At 28.5% G+C, this 27548-nt stretch overlaps 2 protein-coding genes across 6 annotated transcripts in view; one reads left to right on the top strand and one right to left on the bottom strand.

Moving 5' to 3' along the window:
• The window catches only part of LOC122716673 (RAB11-binding protein RELCH homolog), a 20238-nt gene extending 6884 nt beyond the window's left edge, over positions 1 to 13354 (top strand). For 3 of the 4 annotated variants that reach the window (XR_006347069.1, XR_006347071.1, XR_006347070.1), the window contains 2 exons: positions 5191 to 5429; positions 8053 to 8150. Coding sequence is in view for 1 of the 4 variants with exons in the window: in XM_043939978.1 (XP_043795913.1) it covers positions 13251 to 13255 (5 nt within the window). In the remaining 3 variants the exon portion in view is untranslated. Of the gene's footprint in view, positions 1 to 5190; positions 5430 to 8052; positions 8151 to 13250 lie in introns of those variants that run through there. The other variant, XM_043939978.1, reaches the window with a different exon arrangement.
• On the bottom strand, positions 737 to 27548 carry LOC122716675 (lysophosphatidylcholine acyltransferase). 2 transcript variants are annotated; one of them, XM_043939984.1, is made up of 11 exons: positions 26774 to 27548; positions 13370 to 13515; positions 5258 to 5472; positions 3301 to 3413; positions 2623 to 2777; positions 2397 to 2534; positions 2135 to 2260; positions 1846 to 1993; positions 1495 to 1593; positions 1284 to 1428; positions 737 to 1190 (listed from the first exon to the last, which is right to left on the bottom strand). In XM_043939984.1, the coding sequence occupies exons 1-11, from the start codon at positions 26897 to 26899 to the stop codon at positions 1105 to 1107; spliced, it is 1497 nt and encodes a 498-aa protein (XP_043795919.1). In that variant the 5' UTR covers positions 26900 to 27548; the 3' UTR covers positions 737 to 1104. The 2 variants fall into 2 exon arrangements, with proteins under 2 accessions (XP_043795919.1, XP_043795918.1); XM_043939983.1 differs by lacking the exon at positions 5258 to 5472 and adding an exon at positions 8144 to 8361 and having other exon boundaries at positions 26774 to 27547.

The following is a 27548-nucleotide window of genomic DNA, read 5'->3' as shown; positions in this document are numbered from 1 at the left end:
ATATATATATATATATATGTGTACATATTTATTTATGTTTATTAAATATTATTCAATATATTATTATCGTGCAAAGAATAAATTTTATAGCATATTTATTCTAAATGCATTGTCCTAAACACATTTGGTTTTCTTAGACATATTCGACATATCAGAAATTTTGGTTACATTTATATAATTCTATTATTCACCAACTATTAGCCATACGCTTTATTACAATACAACGTACGGGACATTCAGTAGCCTTCAAATTAATTAATCAGTATCCTGAGCAATCTAGATAATTCTAAAACTAATTTTATTTTGCATAGATAATTTGTCGTAATTTTTACACGAGGAGGGAATCTGCATACGCTTACGTCTAAGAAACCATCGATATAATACTATTTACATGACTTTAAATTTTAATGTGATATTTTGAAAGGGAGGAAATTTTTGCAATAAACTTTAGATGAATAACGATAAGTGTGTATGAATGAAAATACATAATATTTTTTTTTTTATTATGCCTTGTTATTCGAACGAAATCGAAACAACATCACGACTACTGTATGCGTATGAACTACATAATAAATAAAATAAAAAAGACTATAAAAAGTATTTTATTTTTTTCGCATTTCTGTAATTATAATCGTATATTTTCATTATGAAAAAAACAATACGATATAAAAATTGTTATTTTTATAAATTAAATTATAGTAAATAAGAAATTATTAAAATACAAATTAAATAATAAATATATATCATCCTTTTTTCTTTTTTATTTTATTTTGGATTTTTGCACTCCTTTTAAAAATTTACTTTATTCGTATGAAAAACTTTTCTATTTAATGTTCGCTCAGTACGATTATTATAATCTCTATAGATTTTTCTCGTTCCATATATGATTTTCTTAGTTTTCACGAAGACAATATTTCTTGCTTCGTCAACGATAATATAATACTAAACAATGAATGGTTATTTAATCGTTGAGAAGATAGTAATATCAGCAAGAATGGAACAAATTTACACAGGACTAGCACATATCTGATTAAGAAGCGGTCTGCCACAAACACGATGTGTCCTGTATCTTCGATGAACATGGAACGAGTTGATGAAATACTCTCAAATATTTTTTTTCCTCGTTTCAGGATTTCCAGCGAATATATGAGAATATTCTGTTCTTGCTGCTAGTGCGGCTAAAACGAATTCTATCCGAACATGATTAAAATTGAAAAAAAAAAAAATAATTGTTATTACAAAGTTACATTTTTTTTTAATAGCTTAATTTAAAAGAAACTTACCAAAATTCACTGTCGTATCGGCAAAATCAATTTTTGCATTCTGAAAAATTTTATCAGATTCTTCCAGCGGCACATTTAACGAGAGTTTTAAAGCTTTTCTTAATTCCATTTTATTAATACACGATAATGATTTTGTGCCACATACCTGTTCATCATGACGTATATAATATATATAAAAGATAAATTTATTAAATTTTCTTTTCATACTTACTTCAAACGCTGTTTCAACTTTGTCTAGCTCCGAATTTGCATTTGTTGTGGCTAGTACTGTGAATAAATATTGTTCCAAATCTATTTTACCATTCCCTTGCTGCAATAATCATTGTATTAGTAAACTAATTGTCGCGTGTAATATATGTGCATTATTTATATCCACGCGTAGAAATATATTGATTATTATTATATAATAAACTTATACGTATACGTAACTACTATTTTAATATTATCTTTGATATTAGAATTTGAGAAAATGAAAATAATAAAAAATACTAGATATTTGACAAAACAAGTATCATTACGATGATATAAATATTATAATGAACAAAAAATAAATAATACAGACTCTATCATGTATTCGAAACAGTTGTTGAGTAGCAGATTCTTTTGCATCTATTCTAAGAATTTGCGCAAATTCGTGTAAATTAACTTCTTCGCTAAATCTTTCTGTTTTCTTCTGAACTAATTCTTCTTCCATCTTTGTCGATACCAAACTATAAGAATGAAAAATTTCACATATTTAATTATTACTTTATTATATAATACTTGTACATAATAAAATAATAAATATAATATACATATATATATATATATATATTTTTCTACAAATAATTTATTAAATTTCAATAACATACCCAAGTTTGTTACGAAGTTTATGAGCTTCCACTATGGTAGATGCTCGTGGTATATGTAATTGATGAGCTTTGCTAATAATTCGACAATCGTCATACGTATAGTCTGATACAGGAATTTGTAATGCTCTAAAAAATAAATGAAATTTTATTTTAATACTTAAATATAATTAATACTTAAATATAAAGATTTCTAAAGATTTCTATTTATTTCATTATTTATTCTTCAAAATTCAAAATCTATCTCTACTTTGATAATACTTACTCCGCCATAAGACGTCGGACATTATTTGCATAAAGCTTAGGATCTGTTTTTTCGGCTTCGCTTGGTTTGTAAACGGGGAGGAACTCTATTTCACAACTGCTATTCAATTGTGTTAATGTAAGCCACAGTAATTTTAATCTGAAAATATAATTTTTATAATTTTTGATATTTCGATGAATTTTTTCTTTTTTTTTTAATTAAAATAAAAAAGACATGAAATATTTACGCTCCAGGACCTTCCCAGGTCCACGTTACGGTGTCTAATTTATTAGGATATCTGATACAAACAGGCTGAACAGGAACACCGGGATAAAATGCTCCTGATTTAAAAGTAATGAGACACGATCGATTTGTACAAGTACCTTCGGGAAAAATCATCACCTACAAATAAAGATATTTTTTAAAAGTGTTTTTAATTAAAAAAAATATTGAGAATATTTAATAATATTTTTAATTATTTTAAATATAAATAAATTTATTATATATAAATTTTAATTCTTGTTAAAAATAAACAATTAAGTTGCAATTAATTAATTAAATATTTATATATATATATATATATATATATAAAATATACATATATATTTATATATATATTTTTATTTTGTAAAAATACTTTAATTGCAACTTATATAAACATATATAAATATATAAATATTTTAAAAATTTATAAAAATCACAAAAAATCAAAGATATATTAATATTAAAAATATACTACATATACACATAGATAAAAATATAATTTTTTTTTTTAAATATATAAATTTAATTAGTGAGATCTAGTAGAAAATTATTTTTTGATTTTCTTTTCTATTTTTAAAGTTTATCTGTTCGGTTTAAATCAAAATAAAAAAATTTTATCTATCTTAATTTTTACAAAAAATATTTTCTTTGTTAATGATACCTGTGGCCAATCTTCTTTCGAAGTAGCCCTTTCGATAATTTCCTTAATCGTATTTTGTCGTGAATTCGGATCTTCTCTCCAAACATAGACTGGTTGCGTATAGTTGATAAGTTCTGTGAGCGTGTCATAGAAAAATATATGTATACATACATACATACATACATACATACATACATATGTATATATATATATAACAAACGGAAAAATAAAAAACTCATGCAATAAATTAATTTTCAACGCCACTCATATGTCAATTATACGTCAATTGTAGTTCGTATTAATTTTACTTAAATACGAAAAGTGAATGTTAAATTTTCTTTCTATTATTTAATTTTACCTTCCTTAAAGTTTCTGAACATATTTTTCAAAATTATTATATAAATAAATATATAATAAATATTTATATATATAAATATTAAATATGTTTTAAAATTTATTTCATATGTATCGTGGTGAATGGGAGAATCTTGGAAAAAAATTAGTTTATTGACAATATTGATATTTTTTACATGGAAATTCTTTTTAATTGCAAATAGTTATATTAAATTATATTTGCATAAAAATTGTTAAAAATTATATTAATCTTAAAAGATGATGTGCTTAAAAAAAAATTGCAATCCAAATTTTTGGGTATTTATATTATTAGATCATTATATTATTATATTTCTTAATATTACGACAAGTCATAGTTAAAAATTACGTATCAAAATTCTTGGGCATCCTTTTTGTTAAAAGTTATATTCATAATTTCCTTCTTATGATCAATAGAAATTTCTGTGAATGTGAATCGTGTTATTTCATAAAATAATTACGAAACTAATGAAAATATTATATATAAATAACGAAATATAATTAACAAGTTTATTTAAGTAACAAAATCTATTCGTTTTGTGTTTCAAAATATAAGAATCAAGAATCATTAATGTGGAAGAAATTATATAGATTTTATTCGTTTAAATTTATCAAATTATGAAATTTATCAAATTTATGAAATTTATTTCTAAAAATAATTAAGAAAAACAAATTACAATTTAGAAAATTGCAAGACATATATAACAAGATATATATAATTTACTATAATTAATTCTGAATATTATTCATCAAGAGAAATAAAATACTTGATTGATATTAATTGATATAGATTCTAAAAATCAATATTTTCAATGTAAAAACATAATTCTGTATTTGGTGGAAGGAATATTCGTATGTATAATGCATACTTTCTTCTTTTTTTAATAAGCTAATTTTACTCGTATACGATGTAAGAAATGAAATGAATGGAAATAGAAAGTATATCTTAAAAAAATAGGGAATCAAAAATTTTGGAAATTGATCATTTCCAAATAAATTCAAATATTTCTAGTATTAAAAAGAAAAAAAAAAAAAAGATTTCTACATTATGATTTGTCTTAATAAAAATAATTTGTAAAATTTCGTGAATCATAACGCGTATATCGATTCGTAATTCACACATAAGAGATGGTTATACCTTATATCTAAATTTAAGAAAGCTTCACATCAAATATCTTGTTTTTACATCGTGAAATATATGAATTATACACACGAAATATTTCTTCTCAATATTTCAAATTAATTCACGTTCATTTAACGTTTTTACTCAATCGATATTAAATTAGTATTATTTACTTTTTCCCAAACGATACAAATATAATTATACACACACGTACAATCATTAATACGATCTAGATTCAATTCACATTCAAAAAAAAAACCTCTAAAAATAGCCACTAAACTGATCTAATTCTTTTTCGAGAAATTATTTCAATTGGTCCCGATCGGAATTACCCTAAACATTATGATATTAAATAAAATTAAATAACGTACGATGAGAAATTGGTTAGTTGATTAACTCTACGCAATTTATTGAAGGAAAGGATCCAGCCAGATTGGTTAATGATCGAAAGCGATTGAAATCGTTTCAATAATTGGCACGTACTTCCGATGAAAGGGTTCAATCCTGATTCTCGTCTTACGATGATCGAAGGGAAGCCAGTTATGTAGACAATCCCTCCGTCCATGAAGGTCGAATGGGGTGCAACCACTAAGATCGGCGCTTCCGCCCTCGTCGCCTGCCTTCCGCGCACAACGATTCTCATTCCTCCTGCTTGGTAAGTGAGCCGACCCATAAAGCACAACCAGGGCACTATTTTGCTGCAGGTTTTAACGTTAATCTCCGATTAACACGTTTCCCCATTTCATTCTTTAAATTCATCTCGAGATCCATCGAGATCTCGAGGACGCGATCGTTTTTTTTTTCTTTTTTTCTTTTCCTTTAATCTTTCTCTCATCTTCTTCTTTTTCCTTCAAACGTCTAATCTGCCTATTTATTTTACGATTATTTCCCCATTTTTCGATCAATCCCGTTTATCGATCGGTATTGCATAATAAAATGGAATGGAGTGGATCGTTTCGAGAGATGATCGTTCCGTTTCAAGAAAAATTTTGAAAAATTTATTTTTGATTATTCTTCAATTAATATCTCTACCTTTGTTCCCTTTTTTCCCCTAGTTCACAAAAATAAAAAAAAAAAATTCGGATCCAATCCCCTTTAGGGCAAAAGGAATTATATCTTCTGATATTTTTGATCCAGATTTTCTTTTTTTTTTTTTTTTCTTTTGTAATTAACACTGCTTGAAATTTTGAACGAGGGGCGAGGCCCTCGTTCCTTTGATCTTTTCCTCCAATCGACTTTCTAAGAGAACGCGACTCCCTCCCTTTACGGAATCTCGAGCAACATTAGCGACTCGAATTACATAGATGAAAATTCTCATCTCCTCTTTCCTCTTTCCCGACAAATTTGCGGAAACTCTTATGTCAATATTTAAAATTGCCGTGTGCCCGTTTTGTTCGAAACTCTCGGCTGCATACTTCACGTGAAATGAATGATATATATATATATATATATATACACAGCTTCGCCGATACGGGTAATTAGCATCTAATTAACGTCTCGAGTCGATGTCGGTTCGTGTGATGAAGACAATATGTTGATTGAAATAATAAACAATATCGAAAACGCTCCACACTTTAACTATACCATACTTTTGGATATAAAATCGACACGCAGGGTATAAAAATGTTCGAGACATTTGCAAACAGAGAGGATATATTAATTTCTGCTTCAAACGTTACGTGGAATTGACCTATCGCGTATCGGTTTATTTGCGCAACAGTGAAACTTTACTTCGCTCCCGGAGGAGTCACGTGACATTGTAACGAGAAAGTTTACGCAGCCGCGAGGTTCGTTACTCCACGAGCTATTCCCCGATCGTTCCTCCTGCGTTACACCTCCGCTTTGCCGAGACTTTGACGAACTTTTTCTCTTTTTATTTATTTTTTTTTCTCTGATAGGGAAAGAAAGGGAAGAAAAACCGATAATTTCGTGTATTGCGTTCGGGTCGAAGCGGGGAGAGAAGAGGGAGGAAGAAGGGAGGAAATTATTTGGAAAATAGGAAATAAGGAACGTAGTAAGGCGGTATCCGTAGTCATGCGTTATCAGGTGTTGTAACGATTGTTAACCTTTGAACCTCTTATAGAAAATAACGTGCTCCAACTGTGATTGTCCAGTATTAAACAGTGTCAGTTAGTGATGTAGGTATGCCCATTATTCCAGATATTGTTAGTAACAATACATAATGTTCCCCATTCACCACCTATATACATATTTCTGTTAGCCTTTATATATCCGAATAATCTTTCTCTTCCCTGTTTTCACAGGTGTATGTATGTGCATGTATATGCATGTTTATATTCGATTTTTTTTCGTATCATTATCAAGTCGATACGATTTTTTTTTTCTTTTCTTCGATATTAACTGCACGTGTATAAAGATAACGAAGTTATTTTATACATAAAATCTGTTGTACGATATTAATATTATTTTACAATTGTTTTAACGATTACATGCGATTTCGTAGATTTCGAATATGGAATACGTGATTCGTAAATTATATATATATATATATATATAATTATATATATCGTAATATATAATATTCAAGATGAAATGACGTTTCGATCGATCGAGAATACATTTTTTTCTTTTTTTAAAGATTCTTCTTTTCAACTAATAAAATAGATTCGAAGAAGAATTAATAAACAAGGATTAATAATGCGAGATTCTTGGATTTACGAGTTCTTAGAACTTTTCTTTAGCAAATAGAAACAAAATATATCCTTATTCGAGGATTCAATTTCTAGGAAATAAAATGGAGAATGTGAAGATTTGCATTATTCGTAATGCGATTTTTAAAAATCGTGTTCCATCGTGTTTCAAGTTTCGTAAAATAACATATTATTATCATCTCCTTTCTACTTTTTACAGAAATAATCAATTTTCCATTTAATTTGCCATTTGATTTTAAAAATTCGCCGCATCTCATTAATTCTCGAGAATGAAACGAAAAATTAAATTATGGAGCAAAAAGTGTCTCACGTTACTTTATTGAACTCTCACGATATTAAGGGTTCGATATCAAGGAAACAAATTGCGAAACAAACGTTTCCTTTCCTCCGAGATTTTCTTTTTCAAATAATAACATTCGAAAACAACAATTTTACAAACCACTTTCCTTCTTTTCTCTTCTCATTTTCTCCTTTATCTTTGAGTAAAATCTTCAAGTAAAAAATAGAAAAGGACGAAATTTCTAAAAAAAAAAAAAAAAAAAAAAGAAAAAAAAAAACGATCGATAAAATCACGACAGTACGGCTAATAATTCGATTAATTCGTAGAAACCGGAAACGACGTGACGGAACAACGACTCCGATCGAGAGAAAGAGAGAGAGAAAGAGAGAGCAAAAATTTGGGAGGAAAAAAACCTACTTCCGAAAAAAGGAATGCGCCCGATTTCCGCTTTGGCGACGATGCTCGGTCCGCCGAGGTAAACAACCGGAAGTGCGTCGAAGAAGCTTGAATGCGGGGCTAGGGCTAACACGGGGGCATCCTTTGATTCTGCTCTACGACCTTTGACCTTCAGGTGATGAAATCCACCGCAGATGAACAATGCTCGCATCATCCAGCAGATCACAATTCGCATGTCTCTGTATTTTCCATTTTTATATATATACATATACATATATACAGATACATGGTCAAGTATATTTAAATTACATCATTTTATATAGATCGTGCTACAATCGTTGGCAAGCAAGTTTACAACTCTCTATGTCGTGCAATATACGTGTACAATATACTACTTTCAGAGTTATACAAATCTGATAGAATCTCGTTTACTTTGCCGCTACGCGTGTCACTTTCATATGATTGCGTATCGAAGGAAATTTTATAATTTTTAGAAATTAGATCGATGACGACAATAGTTGGCGGAAAAAAGGAATGGTCAAAGAAGAGTTAACGATATAATATTCTTTTTTTTTTTTTTCAGTAATCGAGGTTCTATCGAGGTGGTCAAAATAAATTTGATCCGTAATCGTTTGATAAATGATTAAATTAATTATAATATTTGTGTGAGTTAAATTGGTGAGACAATGCATAGTGCTCGATGTAAGGAAAAAGTTTTTTACGGTTAATGAAAAAATCCTGAGAGAAAATATGAAAGATTCTTAGATAATATTAGATAATTATCGATGTTACGAAACATGCATAGCCTCCCTTTTTCAAAGGAAAAGGAAAGAAAAGAATAATTTACAATTTTATTTGCTCAAAGAGAAAGAATAGCAGTATAATATAGCAAACGATGTATATACATTAAGCATCTCGTGTATTAATTTCTACTAAAATTTTCTCGATCCATAACAATTAAATTAAGGAAAAATATCTACAATAATTAAATAATTTTGTTATATATGTACATAACATAAAAGCCATAATATGCATCTTCAAGGTAGAAAAGTAATTTATTCAAGGTTACATCGAATCCAATGTCTATACAATGATACTGAATTATTCAAAGTGGACAGCTGTTACACTGTGGAAAAATCGTTTTTATTGATCATTATATGAATAAAAAAAAAAAAGTTAGTTGTATTCTTGCTGAGATTATAAACTCGAACTTGAAAAAGTTATTTATCTATTTTTTTTTATCAGATAAAAATCATTTTGTAATAATATAAGTATATATAAATTAAAAATTAGAAAAGAATTATATATTTGTTATTCCTTTTTTTTTTTATTTAAATTAGATACATTTTTTAGTTACATAATTCTAGTCTTTTTCTAACGTTTATCCTTCAATTTCCAAAAAGTTTAATAATTATATATCAATGTAACAGTAATGTAATTCAATAATAACGTTTACAAATTTATATTTCAGGATATTGACAATTTGTTTTGCTATACGTTTTGCTATACATATTGAAAATTAAATTCAATCGATACTACTCTATGTGTACAATGTCCATGGAACTTTGCATTTCGAGTTAATAATAAATATTGGATGTATATCTGGTGGTGGATGTGCAAAGTACAGTAGAAGATGGCGATAATTATTTTATTGCAAAAAGCGACTATATTTCCGTGCAAACAAACTTCTGCCGATAACATTTCTCCTGTGTGACGTGTTCTTATGGGGGAGTTTGTTATTCTAAACAATGTCTATGTTTGAAAGTGTTGTGACACACTTTCCGTTTATAGAAATCGAAACAAATACGCCTCCTGAATGTTACTGTAGACGAAAGAAACAAATTTTATTATTATTATATATTTCTTATCCATAATTTGAATTACATCGAATTAAAATCGAAATGATCATTATATATCATTTTCTTTTCCATCGAACCAAATTCCAAGCTTCATTATAAATACATTTACAATTTCCAATAAAAAAGTAATTATTTTCTTGTTTATTAAATATCTCATGACTTTCTTCATAAAAAATATATATATATATATATTCAATTTTTTAAAAAGTTCATTCCTCCCATTTATTATTAAATTTCATTCTATATATAATACAATATAGAATACAATACAATAATACAATACAATATTCTAAAAAAAAAAAATAATAATAATAAAATCAGAACGATATAATCGAAAAAAAAAAAAAAGGAAGAAAGTATCTAATCGCAATTCAATAATAATATATATATACGTATATATATATACACAGACACACACACACGAGTATTATCGCGATATTGATCGCGAGCAAAACTTCTCGAATCGTGTTAGAAAATTATTTCCACGTGAAATCGGCGCGGCGTTTCAGCTGTTGAAAATTACAGAGATTAAATTGTCTTCGTTCGAAATGTATGATCGAAGAGGTGTGTGCGCGAAACGCGACACTTGTTGCGATTAAATATCGTGGAACGATCGAAATCACGAGACGCGATAGGCGACAGGCGGCGAAATGATGCGCCGGAGGAATTGTTATTGCGAATTCCATCGATCGGAAGGTTGGGAGCGAGAGAACGGGCACGAACTACTTATCCAACCCGTACTTTCTCCCGTTACTTATTCTTTTTATCGTATCTTTTTCTCGTTCGTTTCTTTGCCGCGGTCATTCACGCTCACTCCCCACCTAGGCCTGTCTTCAATCATTTCAAGTGTACGACCGTGAAATAAAATTCTTCAAGGGATTTCCGCAATTTATCCTAATCATTTTCGTCTCGCCGGTAATCGGATCTTGGCCAGGGCCATTTCTTCATCCATCCATCTCTCTCTCTCTCTCTCTCTCTCTCTCTCTCTCTCTCTCTCTCTCTCGTGGCTGCGTCGAGCCACGGTATTGCGACGGAGACATTTTAACGTTTGGCCCGATAAAAGGAAGGAAGTAATATATAGCGGAGAAGAGTATCAAGCGAGATATTTGCAAGTAAGAAGTGTACCCGCTTTGTGCCGGATAAATTTTAGAAGGTGCGTTCATTTCGCTCGAGATGAGAAGGTAGGGAGCAATAGAGGTTATAGAGAAATAATTATGTAAGAGTTAGTTAGAAGTAAGAAGATTCAGATTGACGTGGGAAGGAAAAATTTTAATACAGAGATTCGAAAAGAAATGGAATGATATACTATATTAGATCGAGTATGGGTGAAGTAAATTTTAACAGAGGGTATTTGGATCGAAAAGAGGAGGAATATATACATATATATATATATATATATATATATAGAAATGATTACATAAAAATTTCTACATAAGAAGATTCGTTTTGTGGAAAGTAAATTTTAATACAGAGAATTCGATATTTGGTTCTAGAGAAAAGAAATAATATATTGGAAATAATTAGAATAAGAATTTGTATTGTAAGAAGAAGATTCATTTTGATAAGTAGATTTTGGTAGAGGTTCGGTATTTGATTCGAAAGAAAAAGGAATATTATAGTAGAAATAATAAGAATTTGTAATAATAAGAAAGTGAATAAAGAAATTCACTTTATTTGAAATAAATTTTAACAGAGAATGAAGTGTTTGATTTGGAAAAGAAAAAGAAAAAATGATACATTAGAAAAAATTGCATAATAAAAATTTTTATTGTATTTTCATGTTTTAGATAAAAAAAAAATGGAAAATTTTCATTAGTATTAAAAATAGTGTTAAAAACCATAATTTATTATGGTACTTTTGTATTGTACGATAATTTGTAGTTTGAGACTAGATATCGTTTTTAATGATTTTTAGAATGCTAATTTTAATATCTTTATTATTTTGATTATATGTAAATAATCTTTTACAATATAAACTAATTGACGAATCGTGTTTTGCTTTTATGATATTAAATTTTACGTTTACATAATTGTTTTTTTAAAAATAAAACAATAATGTAGTTAATGAATTCTTGAAATTTGGTTTAGTAAATATAATTTAATAAATATAATATTTCAATTTGATCAAGTTCAAATTGCATCGAATATTATTTAATGTTACGTATTAATAATTTAATAATACGTATTTATTAATTTTATTAATACGTATTTATTAATTAATATATTATTTATGTACAATTATTTCTATCAGCTGTTTCCTTTCTAAATTACTAACTAAATCCTTTTCTACTTTTCCTTACATTATCAATAACGTGATGTTATCAATCTTTCAACATTATTATTTATAACGTTAATGTAAAACGAACAAAAATTGAGGCAAACAATTGAAGATTCCATTATTATAAATCTTATAAGCAAATATGATTAATTTATTTTTGCTTGTAAGTTTTTGATGATTAAAAAAAAAAAAAAGACAAAAAATTCATTAGAAAAATATGTTAAATTTCGAGAAAATTCGCATATCGAAATTTTATAAAAATCAAAGACTTAATCAAAAACATTTTTGAAACGTTAAAAAGAAAAGATGTATAATTTCGAAATCAAATAAAAAAAAAAGACAGAGTTTACAATAATATTCCATTTATCTAAAACTTCATTGATTGGGAAATATAAAATTTTAAATAGCATCGATTGATTAAATTTTAACTTAATTAAGTTAATCTATTTGTCTGAAAGTGAAGTCTCTTATTATTTGAATGCACGAATTCTTCATTCAAAAAAAAAAAAAAAAAAATAAAATACTGTATTCAATTTTAAAATCACTTTCCTCTTCTAAAGAAAAGAAAAATTTTATCTATTATTCACGGGTATATAAAACTAATTTAAAACTAATTACAATTAAAGACCGGTCATAAAAAAAAAGTTTGTGCCACGTGCTGAAAATTAAAATTTTTAAGATATCAATCTAACAAAATTTTATCGTTTTGACAAATATTAAAACTTATTTTTTTATATCACGTCAATATTTTAAAACTCTAATAATTAACAATAGAAAGTTTTTATATTAAGAAAATTCGAAAGTCTACGATATTTAATTACGATATTTGCGATTCTTTTTATGCCCAGTCTTCAATCAACAACGACAAATAAACGAATGTCTGTATAACAGCCGTAAAGCCATGCAAAAATTCCAATATCCGTACAACAAACAAAATCAAAAACTCGTTAGAAAAATAGAAATAATAAAGGAAAAACTTTTTAAATTTTAGTTTAAGGCATTCAAAGTGAGTGGACAGAAAAGCCAAAGAGAGTGCAGAGGCGATAAAAAGAAAAAACGCATGGAAACGAGACGAGAAGAAGGTAATAATGGCGGTTCGATGCATCTTACCGTCTCCACCCCGTCAAAGGTGCGCGTCGAAGATCTTCCTCGGACAATCCAAGAAGACCTAGACAAGCCAAAAGCCAGGCCATGATCACCAGAGCCGTAATTGCAGCTAGTCTGAATGGTAGGAGAGCCACAGTCAGGAATGCCGTCTGAAATACGAAGCATTTCCGCTTCAACAACTGCTATCAATATGTTGCTCCGATATAGAGGAGGGAAAAAAAAAAAAAAAAGAATTCTTCTTTGATGCATTATTTTTCATCTCTTCTGTCTTTTTGTGATCTCTGATGGATCTTTAATTATCTTATTATATTCTTTGCATTTCCGTGTACATGATTAGGAAGAAATTTTTAAATTAATATATTCGTCGTTTATTCGATTTTGATTATTTTTCTTTTATGGGAATATTTTGGAAAGAAGAGATAAAGAGAAATTAATTCTAAATTAAATTCTAATATTCAGCGATGATAAAAGTTTCCAAAAAAAAAAAAAAACAACAATATATTTTTCTTTCTTCCTAATATCTAAATTTTTTAACTTATTTCATTTTAGAAAATATTTTTTACTCCTGCCAGAAAGAATCAGAATCGAAAGAGTTACTTATTCAAGAAATTATATTTCCTGCCAAGATGATAATTAAAAAGAAATCGATTCGATAATTTATAAATCAACGACGATCGGCCAGGTAACAAAGTTGTAAACAGACAGAATCGAAAAGTACATATCAAAATTTCAGAATATGTGAAAGATAATAAATTATATAGATATAAATTATATAATTAAATAAATTATATTAAATTATATAATAAGGAGATAAAATATTTCGAGCGAATTTCGAAATCAGGTCGTTTGTTGAATCGAATCTCGAAAAAAGAAAAATAAATAAAGGAAAAGTATTAGTCTAGATCAAAGAGGAGTAAAATAGTTCAGGGTTTCTTTATTCGAGAAAGAAAGAATGAAAATGCATCGTGTCATTTTTTTTTTTTTTTAGTCCCTATTAACGGTGACTCAAGTGAGAAGGTATCGCGAAGGTTTTCGCTGATAAGGAACTGTCGAAACCTTGATCAGCACAATCTATACATACTTCATCGACACGATGAGGCACAAACATTCTATATATATATATATATATATATATGTACGGCAGCTTATTTTGTATGGTAATCGATAAACGGCCCACCTTAGATGGTTAGAAGGACGATGACCTTCCGTGCCGATTGCTCGGAGGAAAATTTTTATTCGATCGCTCCTTTCGACCATCGATCCATGTTAACTCATCTCAATGCATCGCAGTCAATTCGTGTAATGTTGCATTACGTTCGATGATTTTATTTATTTATTTATTTCGTGTATAAAGCTATATATAATCCTATGTATAATCCTATTGCGTAATAATTTTCAAGTTTTCTTACAGAAAAGGATTTTTGAAAGAACGACGCGAGAATGTCAATATCAGATAGCGCAAACAGACGACATTCACTTTCTACTTGTAATTGCATCATTGGCGAGTTAAAGTATTGTAAGAATTTTTTTTTTTTTTATATTTTGCTTTCTCGAGAATTTAATTCGTCGGATTTTATATCATTTAATAATTTAATTTGCATACAAGTCGTATGGCATTTAGATTTATTATTAATAATAATTAAGAATACTGTTAATTTAATATTGAGCTATTTTTATTATTAAAACGAATAAACGTATACGCAAATACGTGATGTACAAAATCGTTCGAAACGAAGTAGAAATTTATAAGATGTATAGTAAAATTGATAATTGCAAATAAACATCCATTTAATCTTATTTTTCAAGTTACAAGCAATTTAACTTTGGTAAATTAAGTTAAAGCTAGAATTAGATCTGTTTATCTATCTTTCTCTTCCTCTTCTAATACCTAACTTCCGTTTAAAAATCGTGTCACTTCATTTTAAATCAATTTAACTCGATATCTCGTACCGAATGGAAAACTTAAAAAAAAAAAAAAAAAAAAAAAACGCTATTTAAAATGCGCGAATTATTAATTTACGAAATTATCGAGAAATTTAATCGAGAATCGAATCCATCATTCGTAAAAAATTCTTTTTTTTTCAAAAATAATAATCGTGAAATTAACGAATAATCGGAGAAACGGTGGAACAGGATAAGAGGTCACGTGTTATAATCAATTAATCCCGGAGTTCACCGAGCGAACCTTCGTTTCTCGGCCGGAACAAGGACTACTTTTTTGTTCAGTGGGCCAAGGTTACGGGGCTTGAGAGAAGATTTAGGATGCTGGATGGCACGAACGATCGAGAGAACGAAAAAGATGGTAGGGAGAGGAGAGAGAGGTAAAAAAAGAAGAAACGAGTACCGTTCAGACGTTCCGTTAGACTCTATCACCTGTTCACGTCATTTTGTGCCCGCAACCACAGACGCTCGCATGTGTATTTACATAACGCGTACACACGAAACTTTCAAGATCGAGGTTATGACCGAGTAATCATTTCGACATATACCAGATTCCCGACGATTAAATTCCATTTCACGTTCTGTTTCGAAATTTCGAAAAAAAAGAAAAAAAGATTAATAATTGGATTATTTTTTCGAATTGGATTTTTCGAATTTTGAATATGTATATATATATTGTATGTATATATGTATTTTATATTGTAAAAGATTGAGAGATTGATTTATGGATCTAGTGATCGTTTCGAATATAGACAAGTTTCGAATTTGTGTCGATGAATGAAATTTTGTTTCACGTTTTCTGTTTCGATATATTAGAAAAAGATTTAATTAATTAGAATAAGATTTAATTAAAGATATAATTATCTACGAATTATTATTTTTTTTTTTTTTCAATATATATTTATGCTTTATATCGAAAAATATCGAGGTTATGACCGAGTCATTTCTACATACTTTGAATTCCCGATGACTAAATTCCATTTTCACGTTCTGAAATTAAAAAAAGATTAAAGTTATCTATAAATTATTTTTTTTTTTTTTGAAATTTTATTATATTTGTATTATAGGTTATAATCGAGTAATCATTTCGACGTACTCCGGGTTCCTAAATTGACTAAATGATGATGATTAAATCCCATTCACATTCTGTTTCGAAATTGGAAAAATACTTGTCCATGTAGATTATTTTTTTGAAATATTTTTTGGAATTTTGAATATTATACATATGTATTTGAATATCATAGGGAAAATTTATATCATTTTTATGAATGTATTTATTTTTGAAATTTGACTTTTGTAGAAGGTAGAGGAAGTCATTTTTAGTTTCACTTTTCCTTTATGACGTTCTTTATGACGTGGTTCGAATTAAGTGCGAGGTCTAATTGGATGAGTGGTTGTTTAGCGACTAGTGATACTAAATGCGGCAAACATCTGGTAACTGTTTAAATAACTGATTAAACAAACTATATTTTTCGTTCACATTTTTTTCATTATTTCTACCTATAATAACATTTTCTATCTTTGATTGAATTAAACCATGATTAAATTAAACTTTTTTTTTTTTTATTTTACGATACGCGATATTTAATTCGAATCTAATAAAATTTATATCGACAATAATAGAATAAAATTGATAAAATTTTTCTTCGACAATCCTTGTCCTCGTAAATTTCTCAAATACGTTTTCTTGGAATAATTTTTTCAAGCTTTAAAAATTGCTCCAAGAAAATGTTAATATTTTTAGAAACGACCTTCGCGTATAAAAGGATGTTCCAAGAGCGGAATGAACATTGGATATAAAAAAAAAAAAAAAAATAAAAAGAGAGAAATATTAAAGATATGAATGAATATAACTACAAAAGAACTTGACGTTCAATGCATTCGTCTCTTCTTTTAATTTCCAACCAACTCTTAAATATCTTCATGCATAATGTATATCATGTGTGATTTTAAACATTGAGGTTACATCCGAGCAATTCTTGAACCACGTTATCTTTCGTGGAACTTCGAGTGTTTTTCTCGTAAACATTTTTTTTCACTTCTAAATTTTTTTACGACACTTCTCATTACTCTTACTTAAAAATTCGTGTCGGAGAGAATCGATACAACTTGCAATTTTCAAAATAACGAGTTTCGTCGAATAACCATTGTCCTAAATCTTCCACGAATACAATCGCGTTTAAATCGCGATTTTTAATTAAAAGTAATTTACGATCGAAGCTTCCGCTATTCCTCGTCACGTTGCATTATTATGCACGAAAAATTGAAAAATCGAATGGAATTAACCCAGTAGCAATTTTCATAGCATTTTTCATGTTGTGATTTCTCGTCTTATATTTCTTTCGACTAGATAAGTGGACCATTTTTAATGTAAAAATATCGGTGAATCTTTTTACGAGCAAAGATTATTTTGTCCAACTCGAAAATATTTCATTTTTACATTTTTCCTTTTTTACCCGTTGAGAATCAACTTGCGAAGTAAAAGTCAGTTTTACGAGAGAAAGCAAACAATAAACTTTAATCATTGTATTTAGACAGTGTGCCATTATTAAGTGCGATAAATCTTCAAGTTTTATTGTTAAAAACTATTTATCTACTTTGTGCTTTATAACGTGTCATTAATTAATTCTTATTAACAAATACAATGTGTATAATGTAAGAAATTTATAATCTAATTTCTTCTCTTAAATTATTCGTGAAGTATTTCTTTTTGATAAAGAATACAATATCTTAAAATAAAATTATCTGATAAAAAAAAAAAAAAAAAATAGAAGAAACTGATCTTTATCTTTTTAATATAATACTTTAGTCGCCATTATTGGTTTCGACCAGGCTATACAATCTCTTGGCTATCGTCAATTCCACGAAATAATAAGATATAACATATTTAAATAATTATACTTTCGAAGAAAAATAATAGTTTTTGTCATTTAAAACGTATAAAAACAAATTAATATTCTTATAATATATATTTCATATCTATAATGAACGAGGAAATGAAGATGAAGATAATGATAATGAGGACAAATATGAATATTAATTAAATATTTACAATGACTCGTAATGGATGGTAATAATACTTTTTTTTTTTTTTTTACTTTATCTAACACGTTAAATATATATTCCCAATGTAACGCCACGTTAAAAAGTGTTTTAAACGTAATCAGATACGTGTGTTCGTGTAATTTGAATAACAAAAATTTTTTTTTTTTCGACACAATTGCATTAGCCATGACTTTTTGACAAATTTAATCGAACGGATATCCAAACGTCAAAATGATATTTATTAAGCCGCACGACGGTCGTCCAAGGTGCCATCCGTTTTAAAGTCGACAATTAGCATTCAAGAGAAACTTCGAACGCGCGTAGGCTTTCGCTCGGTAACTTCCAATGAACTGTTTCAATGTCGTGCACGGTATCTGTGCGAAATCTACAAGGTCGTTCATTCAGGTATCCTCAATGATACGTGAACGAGTCACGGATTCAATCTAACAGCATTACGATTATGAATTAACGAACTCGTCGCTATTATTTGGGTTGACGGACTGTGAAACTGTGTCAAGGCTCTTCAAGAGAAGAGAAAGATACGTGATACGAAGGCGAGAATTTCGAGACGTGCGTATATTGGAGAACAAAAGGAAAAAAGAAAAAAGAAAAAAAAGAATATTATGAGATTTAATTCTTACGTTGTCGGAAAAGTGTTTGAAATGTTCTTACGTTGATAGAAATATACAAGATTTTTTATCTTGATTTATGCTTTCACTTCGCCTGTATCTTTTACGTTATGTTATTTTTGCAGTCGAAGTTATTGGATTGTGTATTAGATTGGATCGTATATATACATACGTGTTTAACTCTTTGCGGACGAATGTCGCAAGAATGTATCAAAGTCGATTAAATAAGATTAAATTAAGTAACAATTAAAAGTTCAGCATTATAAGTGATAAAATTTTCTCCATGTAACCCATGTTTTTCCTTATATCTGTTATTCGAGTTTTTTAATTTGTAATCTCGTTTCATTAATTAAAAATAATCATCTCGTTCGCAGAAGATGAAATTTATCGTTTCGCACGATTAAAAGTCTTACGTTATTTTGATACAGATATTTAATATCAAGATAACTTTCTTCATAAATATTTTCCAATCGTATCGATATTTCTTAAAGAAATATATCTCGCAGGTGCGGGAATAATTGTTGGTATAATGGTTTAAATTTTTTAAGAAAAAAGAAAAAGAAAGGAAAGAAAGGAAAAAAAATTCCAGGATTGTTTCTCCGCCTCTCTTTTTTTCGCTCTTTGTAGAGAATACGTTCGACGGAGTAGGCTCTCTACCTACTTATGACCCACATTTCGTTCAAGCGAAAGACTTGCTCTTCTACCAGTGAAAATTGACGAGAATTGTTTTTCCATCCGTTTCACGTCGCTCATTTACTTCATGTAACCAGAATTGGCGCGTTTTTTTTTTTTTCTTTCTGCGCCTACCGACGCAAATTTGCCAACGCAATGTTGCAAACTGTCTTCCGTACCCTTTTGACCGAGAAGAAAAAGAAAAAGAAAAAGAAAAAAGAAATAAACGACGCGAAAGTAAAAGGTGAAAAGCGACAACACCGAGAAGTTAACCGCGATATTTTTATTACTCGTTTCGTATTTGAATTTAATAATTACTTACCACTTGTTTCAACAACAACTTTTAAACTCGGTTAATACTTTTTAACGATTGGATAGAAATTGAGAAAAGAGTAATAACCGAGCGAGAAGATTTATTTATCCATCTCTTTCTCGTTCGATTAATTGTTTGATTAAAAAAATTCACGGAATTAAGGATAATTATAGATGGATATTGAATGGCGGCGAGTTATAAATAACGATCACCTATCCTTGTTTATTCTATTAAATTTTACACGTTTTCTCTCCTTGATTCAATCAGTGATTCACGACAGTGGTTTCGAGCTTTGTTATTCTTCGAACGAAATGACTGTGATTTTTTTCAAAGCGGGGATGGTACGTTTCTTTTTTTATCGAGATGTTGTTTTAAGGGAACGAGATCAAACGATTTCAATGAATTTGGAATAAAAAATGTTTTCTTTTTTAACGTAATTTTTTTAACGGTATCGGATAAAACAAAATTTTAAATTAGAAAATGTTTAGAAAATGTGTGTGGTGTAGAAAAATTTTCCAAAATTTGTATTTGTAATGAAATTGTATTTAAAAATTGTATGAAAAATATTTGAACAACTTTGCTTTAAGATTGATTTCACTTCTTGGAAGAGATTTCTCGTAAACAAGAAAATTATATTCTATGTACACTTTCATTAAAATCAGAATTTTCGAGTTAGGTAAATTTATTCGTAAAACAACGTTCGTAAATATTAATTTGGAACTTAAATATCGGGGAATTTTGTTGAGAGAAAAATAGATAAGTATATTTATTTTTAGCAATATAAGAATATTAGATAATATCAACTTACGTATCTTTAGACTTATCATAGATTCAGATATAAAAATAATATTTCCAGTTAAAAGTGTAAAAGTGTTTAATTATTTTAAAATTAAATGTCTGTAATGCGTGTAAATTAAATTATTTTTAAAAAAGTATTAATTTATTAATTTATCACCTGTTTTTTATCGAACAATAAAATGTCATAATTTATCATAATTTATATATCTAATAAACGCACGCCGCGTTAATTTTTCATTTGAAAAAAGATGTAATAAAGGAGCGAGTATAAATAGCAGAAGAATATTATACGATCCAATATGCCGTTGTCAGAGTTTCTTGTCACAGTTAAAGAGATTTTCTTTCCAACGACGATTAGAGGCTTCAAAATTCAATATACCGCTTGGATACGTGTTACCTAGATATTTCCTAGTTATTATAATCTGATTCTATTATAAAGACTCGTTCTCATAGAAATTATTTTATTTACATTCTTTTAATAAAAAAAAAAAAAAATTATTACTTTCGTCACTAAAAAACACACTCTGCAACGTTTAGTTAAAAATATTTCGATATCTCTATAAAAAATATTTATCAATCGCAATTAAAAACTTTACTCTTTTCACTTTTTCTATTTTTATATTTTATAACTTATAATATATCGCGTAAGGAAAATTTCGAGTTCAAACTTTATTGTTATTTTACGTAAGATTTTATTACAAAGTTTTTATTGCAACGATTTTAACGTTGCAAGTTTTATAATGTCAAAAGTTGTTTGGAAACCTTTAAAGATAACATCGGTTTGTCATATTACAATATTTACAATTATAAGTAAATAGAAAACAAATGTATAGATGTATCACGTGGAAAAGTCATTTTAAAGAAATGTCATTTCTCGATTGCAATAATCAAGAATCTTTTATTTTATTATTTATGGACGAAAGGGGGAAAAAAACTTGTATTGCAAAATAGGCAATATCGCAATATCATTTTTTCTTAATGTCAATTTTCCTGTTACACAATAATCTGCGCAATAAACGAAATATGGTTTTCGTATACATATATATAATTGGTATTTTCGATTATAGTGCAAGAACGATATTTATTGTAATTTCTTGACAATGCATTGTCCACTGTAAATCGTATCGGATCCGGTATGTCCGGTTCAAATGGAGAAAGTTCGATTTGTGATTGGAATCGCGAACACCAATACCATTTGAAGGAAAATCAAATTGGTGCCAAGAACGTGCCAAGATTTTACATTATATACTTTGTATGTACTTTTTTTTTTTTGGCAAAAAAATACATTTCGATTCAAAAAAAATTTCGATTCGTCGTCCAAAAAAAAAAAAAGAAAACGAGAAATAGATCAGTCATTAGGACAAATGGCAGGGAAATTGGAACAATTAAAAGATTTATTGATCTGGAACGTATCCGACTATGAAATTGAGAAATTACGTGAAATTGCATATTTTTGTCGAATGCAAAGAATCATGAGTAAAAGAAAGAAGGTCGAGTTTATTTAAAAATTAAGTATTTTTATTTAAAAATAGGAAGCAAATATATATATATAAAGATTCATTTATATTTAATAGTATAAAGTAATAGATGTAATAAAATGTATTATTATACTATTAACTATATTATAAAACGTTGTGTAAAAATTTATATTTCGATACAGATGTTATATAATAATAATATTACGGAGCATGAGCTAAATTGTATCAGTGACATATAGACAAAATAAACACGATATTATATCTAGTTATTACTAGAAATAAATTTTAATTTTCTCGTTTAATCTTGCAGAAAATCTAATTTTTCGAGTAATTTTTCGAGTAATAATTTAGAAAATATTGAGTAAAATTTTTTTACGTTTGATAATGTAACGTTTGTTCATTATTCACAGTCCGTTATATATACCGTGTTATTACATTATGTATAAGACAAACGATCCTTTCATTAGAAATCTACGATGAAATTTCCTGCAATAACAAGCGATAGAGATGTATGATAGATACATCATGTAAGATCGAAAAAATTAATACTGTTAAAATATTTATCTAAATTATATTCTTTTCAAAAGTTGTTATTTCGAACAACTGCCAGGATGATGTATACGAGAACGTATATGAATGTAAGTAATTTAATCAAATCTTTCTTTAGTAATAATTTCATTTGGAGAAAATCGTAATTTATATACGAAAATTTAATAACGTAATTTATCACAATTATAAATTTGTGGAGAATGTACGTAAGTGCGATATTAAAAAGGAAAAAAAGGTAAAAAAAAAAAATAGTAAAAAAGAAAATTCTGAATAATTCTCTGTTATAAAATACGGAAATACAGTGTAGAAATTGGTGAAAGAATATGATATAGCATCAACATGATATTGATCGATACAAATTGATTAATTTACCGATCGATTTGTCATCTTTGCGTATAGTTAAAATACAGTTTTAATAACAGTAATACTGGATTGACATTTCGTCATGCGACACAAATTGTCTATTTATATAAACATCGTTATTTTTAATTAATCCTTTATACGATACGACACTCGTGTAACAAATGACGAATAGAAATTGTAGAAATCGTATCATTGATTTAATGTTGAAATTATTTTACTTTGAATCACGACAAAATTGTTGATAGTCGATTGAATGAAAGAATATCTAATCGATGTAAATGAGATCGATGAAACACATTTCTCCAATCACATTAACTGCAATAATATATTTATGTTTAAAATGCAATTGTATTTCACGCAATTCTCTATTTTTACTTGCGAAACTGTTATGCAAATTTATTCATTTTCTGAGGATGATATTCTATTTATCATAGAAATTATTATTTTTTTTTTTTTTTTACGTTCTTTATTTCTCGAAGTTTTAAAAAAAGAAGTCAAAAATATCGAGTATCTTACAGTTTACGCCTGTAACGTATCTTCTTGTTATATTTGAATTGTTTTTATTTAATTATTTATTCGCATTTTCTTTTAACATTCGCGACATATTTTTTTCTAAAGGAAATTTTAGGCAAATTTTTTTTTTTTTCAGTGTAAACACCGTTTCGTTTTGATATAATTTCCACGTACATTCTTGGAGAATTGTGCCTTTGTGTTTTAAATGTGACTTATATTTAGGAGACGACGTTAATGATCCTTTTACTTCTGCATGTACAGACTCACAGTTTACACAGATGATTACTTCACAATTTGAGAAAAAAGCATATTTCTGTGGTATTTAGTTCGAGAATTTTCCAATTCAAAATATTTAATTTTTCGTTTAAATCAGAATTGTTATTCACTCAGATTTCAAATCATTTATTTTTTTCATTCATCGCAATTTTCAATACAATTATTTATATATGAGAAGCAAAGAAAGTGTACACATGCAATAATATGATTTTTTTTTAATTCAATTAATCAAATGTTTACGTTATTTTTTTGATTTACAAATTATTTTTGTTATTGACATTTGCATCACGTTTTCACAATTTATCGCAAATAATTGCGATAAACGATGCAGTAATTTCTAATAAATTTGTATTAATGTGCAATTTGTTCTGATATAGAAGAACATACTTAAGAACATCACACTTACGAAGCAAATACACAAATGTGAGTGTTATATTATCGAAAGTATCCCCATAAAAATACTCGTGCAAAATTATTGGAAACAAATTCATCCGTTATTATTATTCGAATAATAAATATTTATTCAAAAAGAAACAGTGAGAATTTATTTAGATAATTATCTTCGATAAATATTTATTGGAAACAATTTGAATAACGCCCAACTCTTTTATAAATAACAAACAGAACCATCTCGTTAATTAGAAGTGAAATAAGATTTAAGAGACGAAATGCTAAACAAATTCAATCTTCCAATTTTAATCTCTTTTCCTACGAAGTTATTTTCAAAAGTATAAAAAAATGGATCAACTTTTTAAAATTCAATCAACTTTACACTTCTTTACACGTTGTTTTTCGTCCAGAGAGATAAGAAAAGAGAAAAGAAAAAAAAGAGAAAAAATAAAAAAAAAGATCTAAAAAGTAACTTTGCTCATTGTACTTTTGAAACGCGCATGGTGTTGAAAAGCGTATAATCACGCATATGAGAGTCTGAAACTGAAACAGAGTCGGAAAAAAAGAGGACGGCGATCTTTTAACTTGTTTTATCTCTGACGATCGCGTGATATTACGTGTGATCGACTATGCAGAAGCGGTGATGCGCGCATCAAATGCAGCAACGCTTTTCGAGGCTCTTTTATTTAAAAAAAAAAAAAAAAATACATCTCGTGACGCGTTTAAGTTATGCGCCCGCACGAACGATTGTAGGATAATGCACGTGCGTGCCAATTAGAGCGCACAGACGGACGAATTTTTACGACTTCTCGTTGTTAGACACGATAAAATTTCAGATGGAAAGTTTGAATCGTTCTTTTTTCAATTTATAAATAAAAATATTGACGGGATAATAATCGAGTTTTTAAATATTTTTATCAATGAAACGAAAACTCTAAAATATTTTTGATATTGAAAATAAAAATTTATTCATAATGATTTTTGGATTGAATTCTCTTTTGATATTTTTAAATTACAGACCGACCTAGAATGGTTACATCATATTTTGTTTTGTTTCATGATCCGTTTCGTTAATAAAACTTGAAGAAACTCATTGTTAATAATTATTATATTTACTTTTCTATATACTTTTATATATAGTTTATACAATTTATATAGTAATTAATAATTATATCAATGATATAGATTATATTTTACGAAAATAAAATTATACCAGACAAGATTTAGTAATGATCTCGCAATTTTTCATCAGCAATATCGATAAAAATATTTTAATGTCACCATCAAATGTATATCGATTAATCATGCAAACTATCGATCGTGTCACCTGCCAAATGATATTGATGAAATCACCGATTAATCATTAAGGAACCATGCGATAAATCGTGCAATGCATCCACATGATACAATATAAATATTTTTCTCTGGTGTTTTATTACGTGTTTGGTATCGATTTTGTAAGTGTAACAATTTCTCACAATAAGGTTAATCTAGTTTTGTTTTACCGGACTTATTTGTAGTGGGAGAAATTCAATAGCTTGTAAGCTAGTTAGGTGAAACGTAGTATGTTCTAGATTGAAAAATTCTATTACATCTGTAACGAAGCTGTGTCACTTGGAATGACAGGAACACCCCCAAAATATCGATAATTCGATAATGTCAAGGTGTCAAAATTATTTACATATAGATGGGAAACGTTTTAAATAATTTTCAACAAATATTTCCTATTATAAATAAAAAAAGTTCATGAATTTAATTTTTTATACTTATTTTAATTTTTCGAACATAATTATCTATATTTTACAAAATAGAAAATCAATAAAAATTAGTTTCATTTATTTTGAATCAATTAAAAAAATTGAATTTAATTTAGATAATATTTAAATTTATGGAATTTATACACATGAAAGTTTTTCATCGAAGGTTTAAAAAAATTGATTAGCAATGTATAATTTAAATTATATATTCACCGGATATTTCATTTACAATATCTCGTTATCCTGTTAAAATATTGCGAAAATAGGAAACGAATGCCGCGATGCGTTCCATATGAAAGCAGACGATTCAATCGTCGAATTCCGCTCCGAGTCGGAAAACCGATCTTTACAGCGATTCAAATTTTACGTAACTATTCATATTGCAATATTTCAAAAATAAAAAATGTATTGGATCGAACACGATCGCTGATACACAGTAATTAAAGTAAATTTTACCATATCGGGAAAAATCTATTTTATTTTTATGAATACATCGTACATTCAAGTTTGTTTTTTAAAGACTGGCGTATGGCATGATGTAGTGGCCGAAAAGCGAAGTAGCCGTTATTGCAACGGTCATAAATTCCCCGCCCCGCCCTCAATAATTCTCAAAACATTCTTACGCGTGAACATCGATCCCGAGGGATATTTCCGCGTGCAGGAAGATTCGCAGAACTACTGACCTTGAGTTTGTCGTAGGTTGTGTCGAGCTCGAGACGATGCACGAAAGGGTTTAGGATGTCGGCACTGAGAGACGCAGCATCAACGTCCTCGTGTTTGCTTCGCATTTTTCCATTGGCCTCATCCATGTTTTTCCGAGTAATCACGAACAGAGAAAAAGGTGAAAAAGACAGAGAGGGTTGGGGAAATATATATATATATATGAAAAGAGAGTGAGACAATAGACACGGCTCGACGTGTCACACACTGCTAACCACGAAACGTCGATACGTATCGGCAGGTGCGAGACGTTCTATACGATGTGCTTCTTTTTTTTGGCACTGTTTATATTAACGTTCAAATCGAGACAGACGGATAAAAAAAAAAAACGATAAAGAAAAAAAGGGAATTCTTGCTCAACCGCGGCGAGACATGTTCGCACGCGAAAGGGTTGTCGGTCGACAATCTACTGTGCTCGCTGTCGGCTCGACAGAACGAACCAGCCAAATACTCTCCGACCATTACCGAGCCCCACCGAACGCGCAAGGGATACTGTTGGATGCGTGCGCATCATGCCGCTTAGTCGAAAGTTCGTTCGGGTATCTCCGTCAGTCTCCCCTGTGAAAGCGGAATGGCACGAGAAAACTAAGCCAGGACCGTCTACGTCAGTACCAAAACCCTTTCACTTTATTTCTAGAAATTAATAAACTTTTACTAAAATAATATTAAAAAATAAGTTAATAAAATCATTATTTATTATTTTTTGTCTCAATTTAGATTAAAAAATAGAAATTAGAA

The sequence above is a fragment of the Apis laboriosa genome, unplaced genomic scaffold (genome assembly GCF_014066325.1).
Source record: "Apis laboriosa isolate Shangri-la unplaced genomic scaffold, ASM1406632v1 scaffold47_cov149, whole genome shotgun sequence".
In the NCBI taxonomy this organism is placed as follows: Eukaryota; Metazoa; Arthropoda; class Insecta; order Hymenoptera; family Apidae; genus Apis; species Apis laboriosa.
Note: the sequence above shows the minus strand (reverse complement) of the source record. Positions and strands in the feature narration are given on the sequence as shown.

Coding starts and splice junctions, on each gene's coding strand:
- LOC122716675 (XM_043939983.1), bottom strand. CDS start 26,899: ATGGATGAGGCCAATGGAAAAATGCGAAGCAAACACGAGGACGTTGAT. Junction 3,414..8,143: donor GCGCATTCCTTTTTTCGGAA/GTAGGTTTTTTT, acceptor ACACGCTCACAG/AACTTATCAACTATACGCAA. Junction 2,535..2,622: donor ACCTGGGAAGGTCCTGGAGC/GTAAATATTTCA, acceptor TTATATTTTCAG/ATTAAAATTACTGTGGCTTA.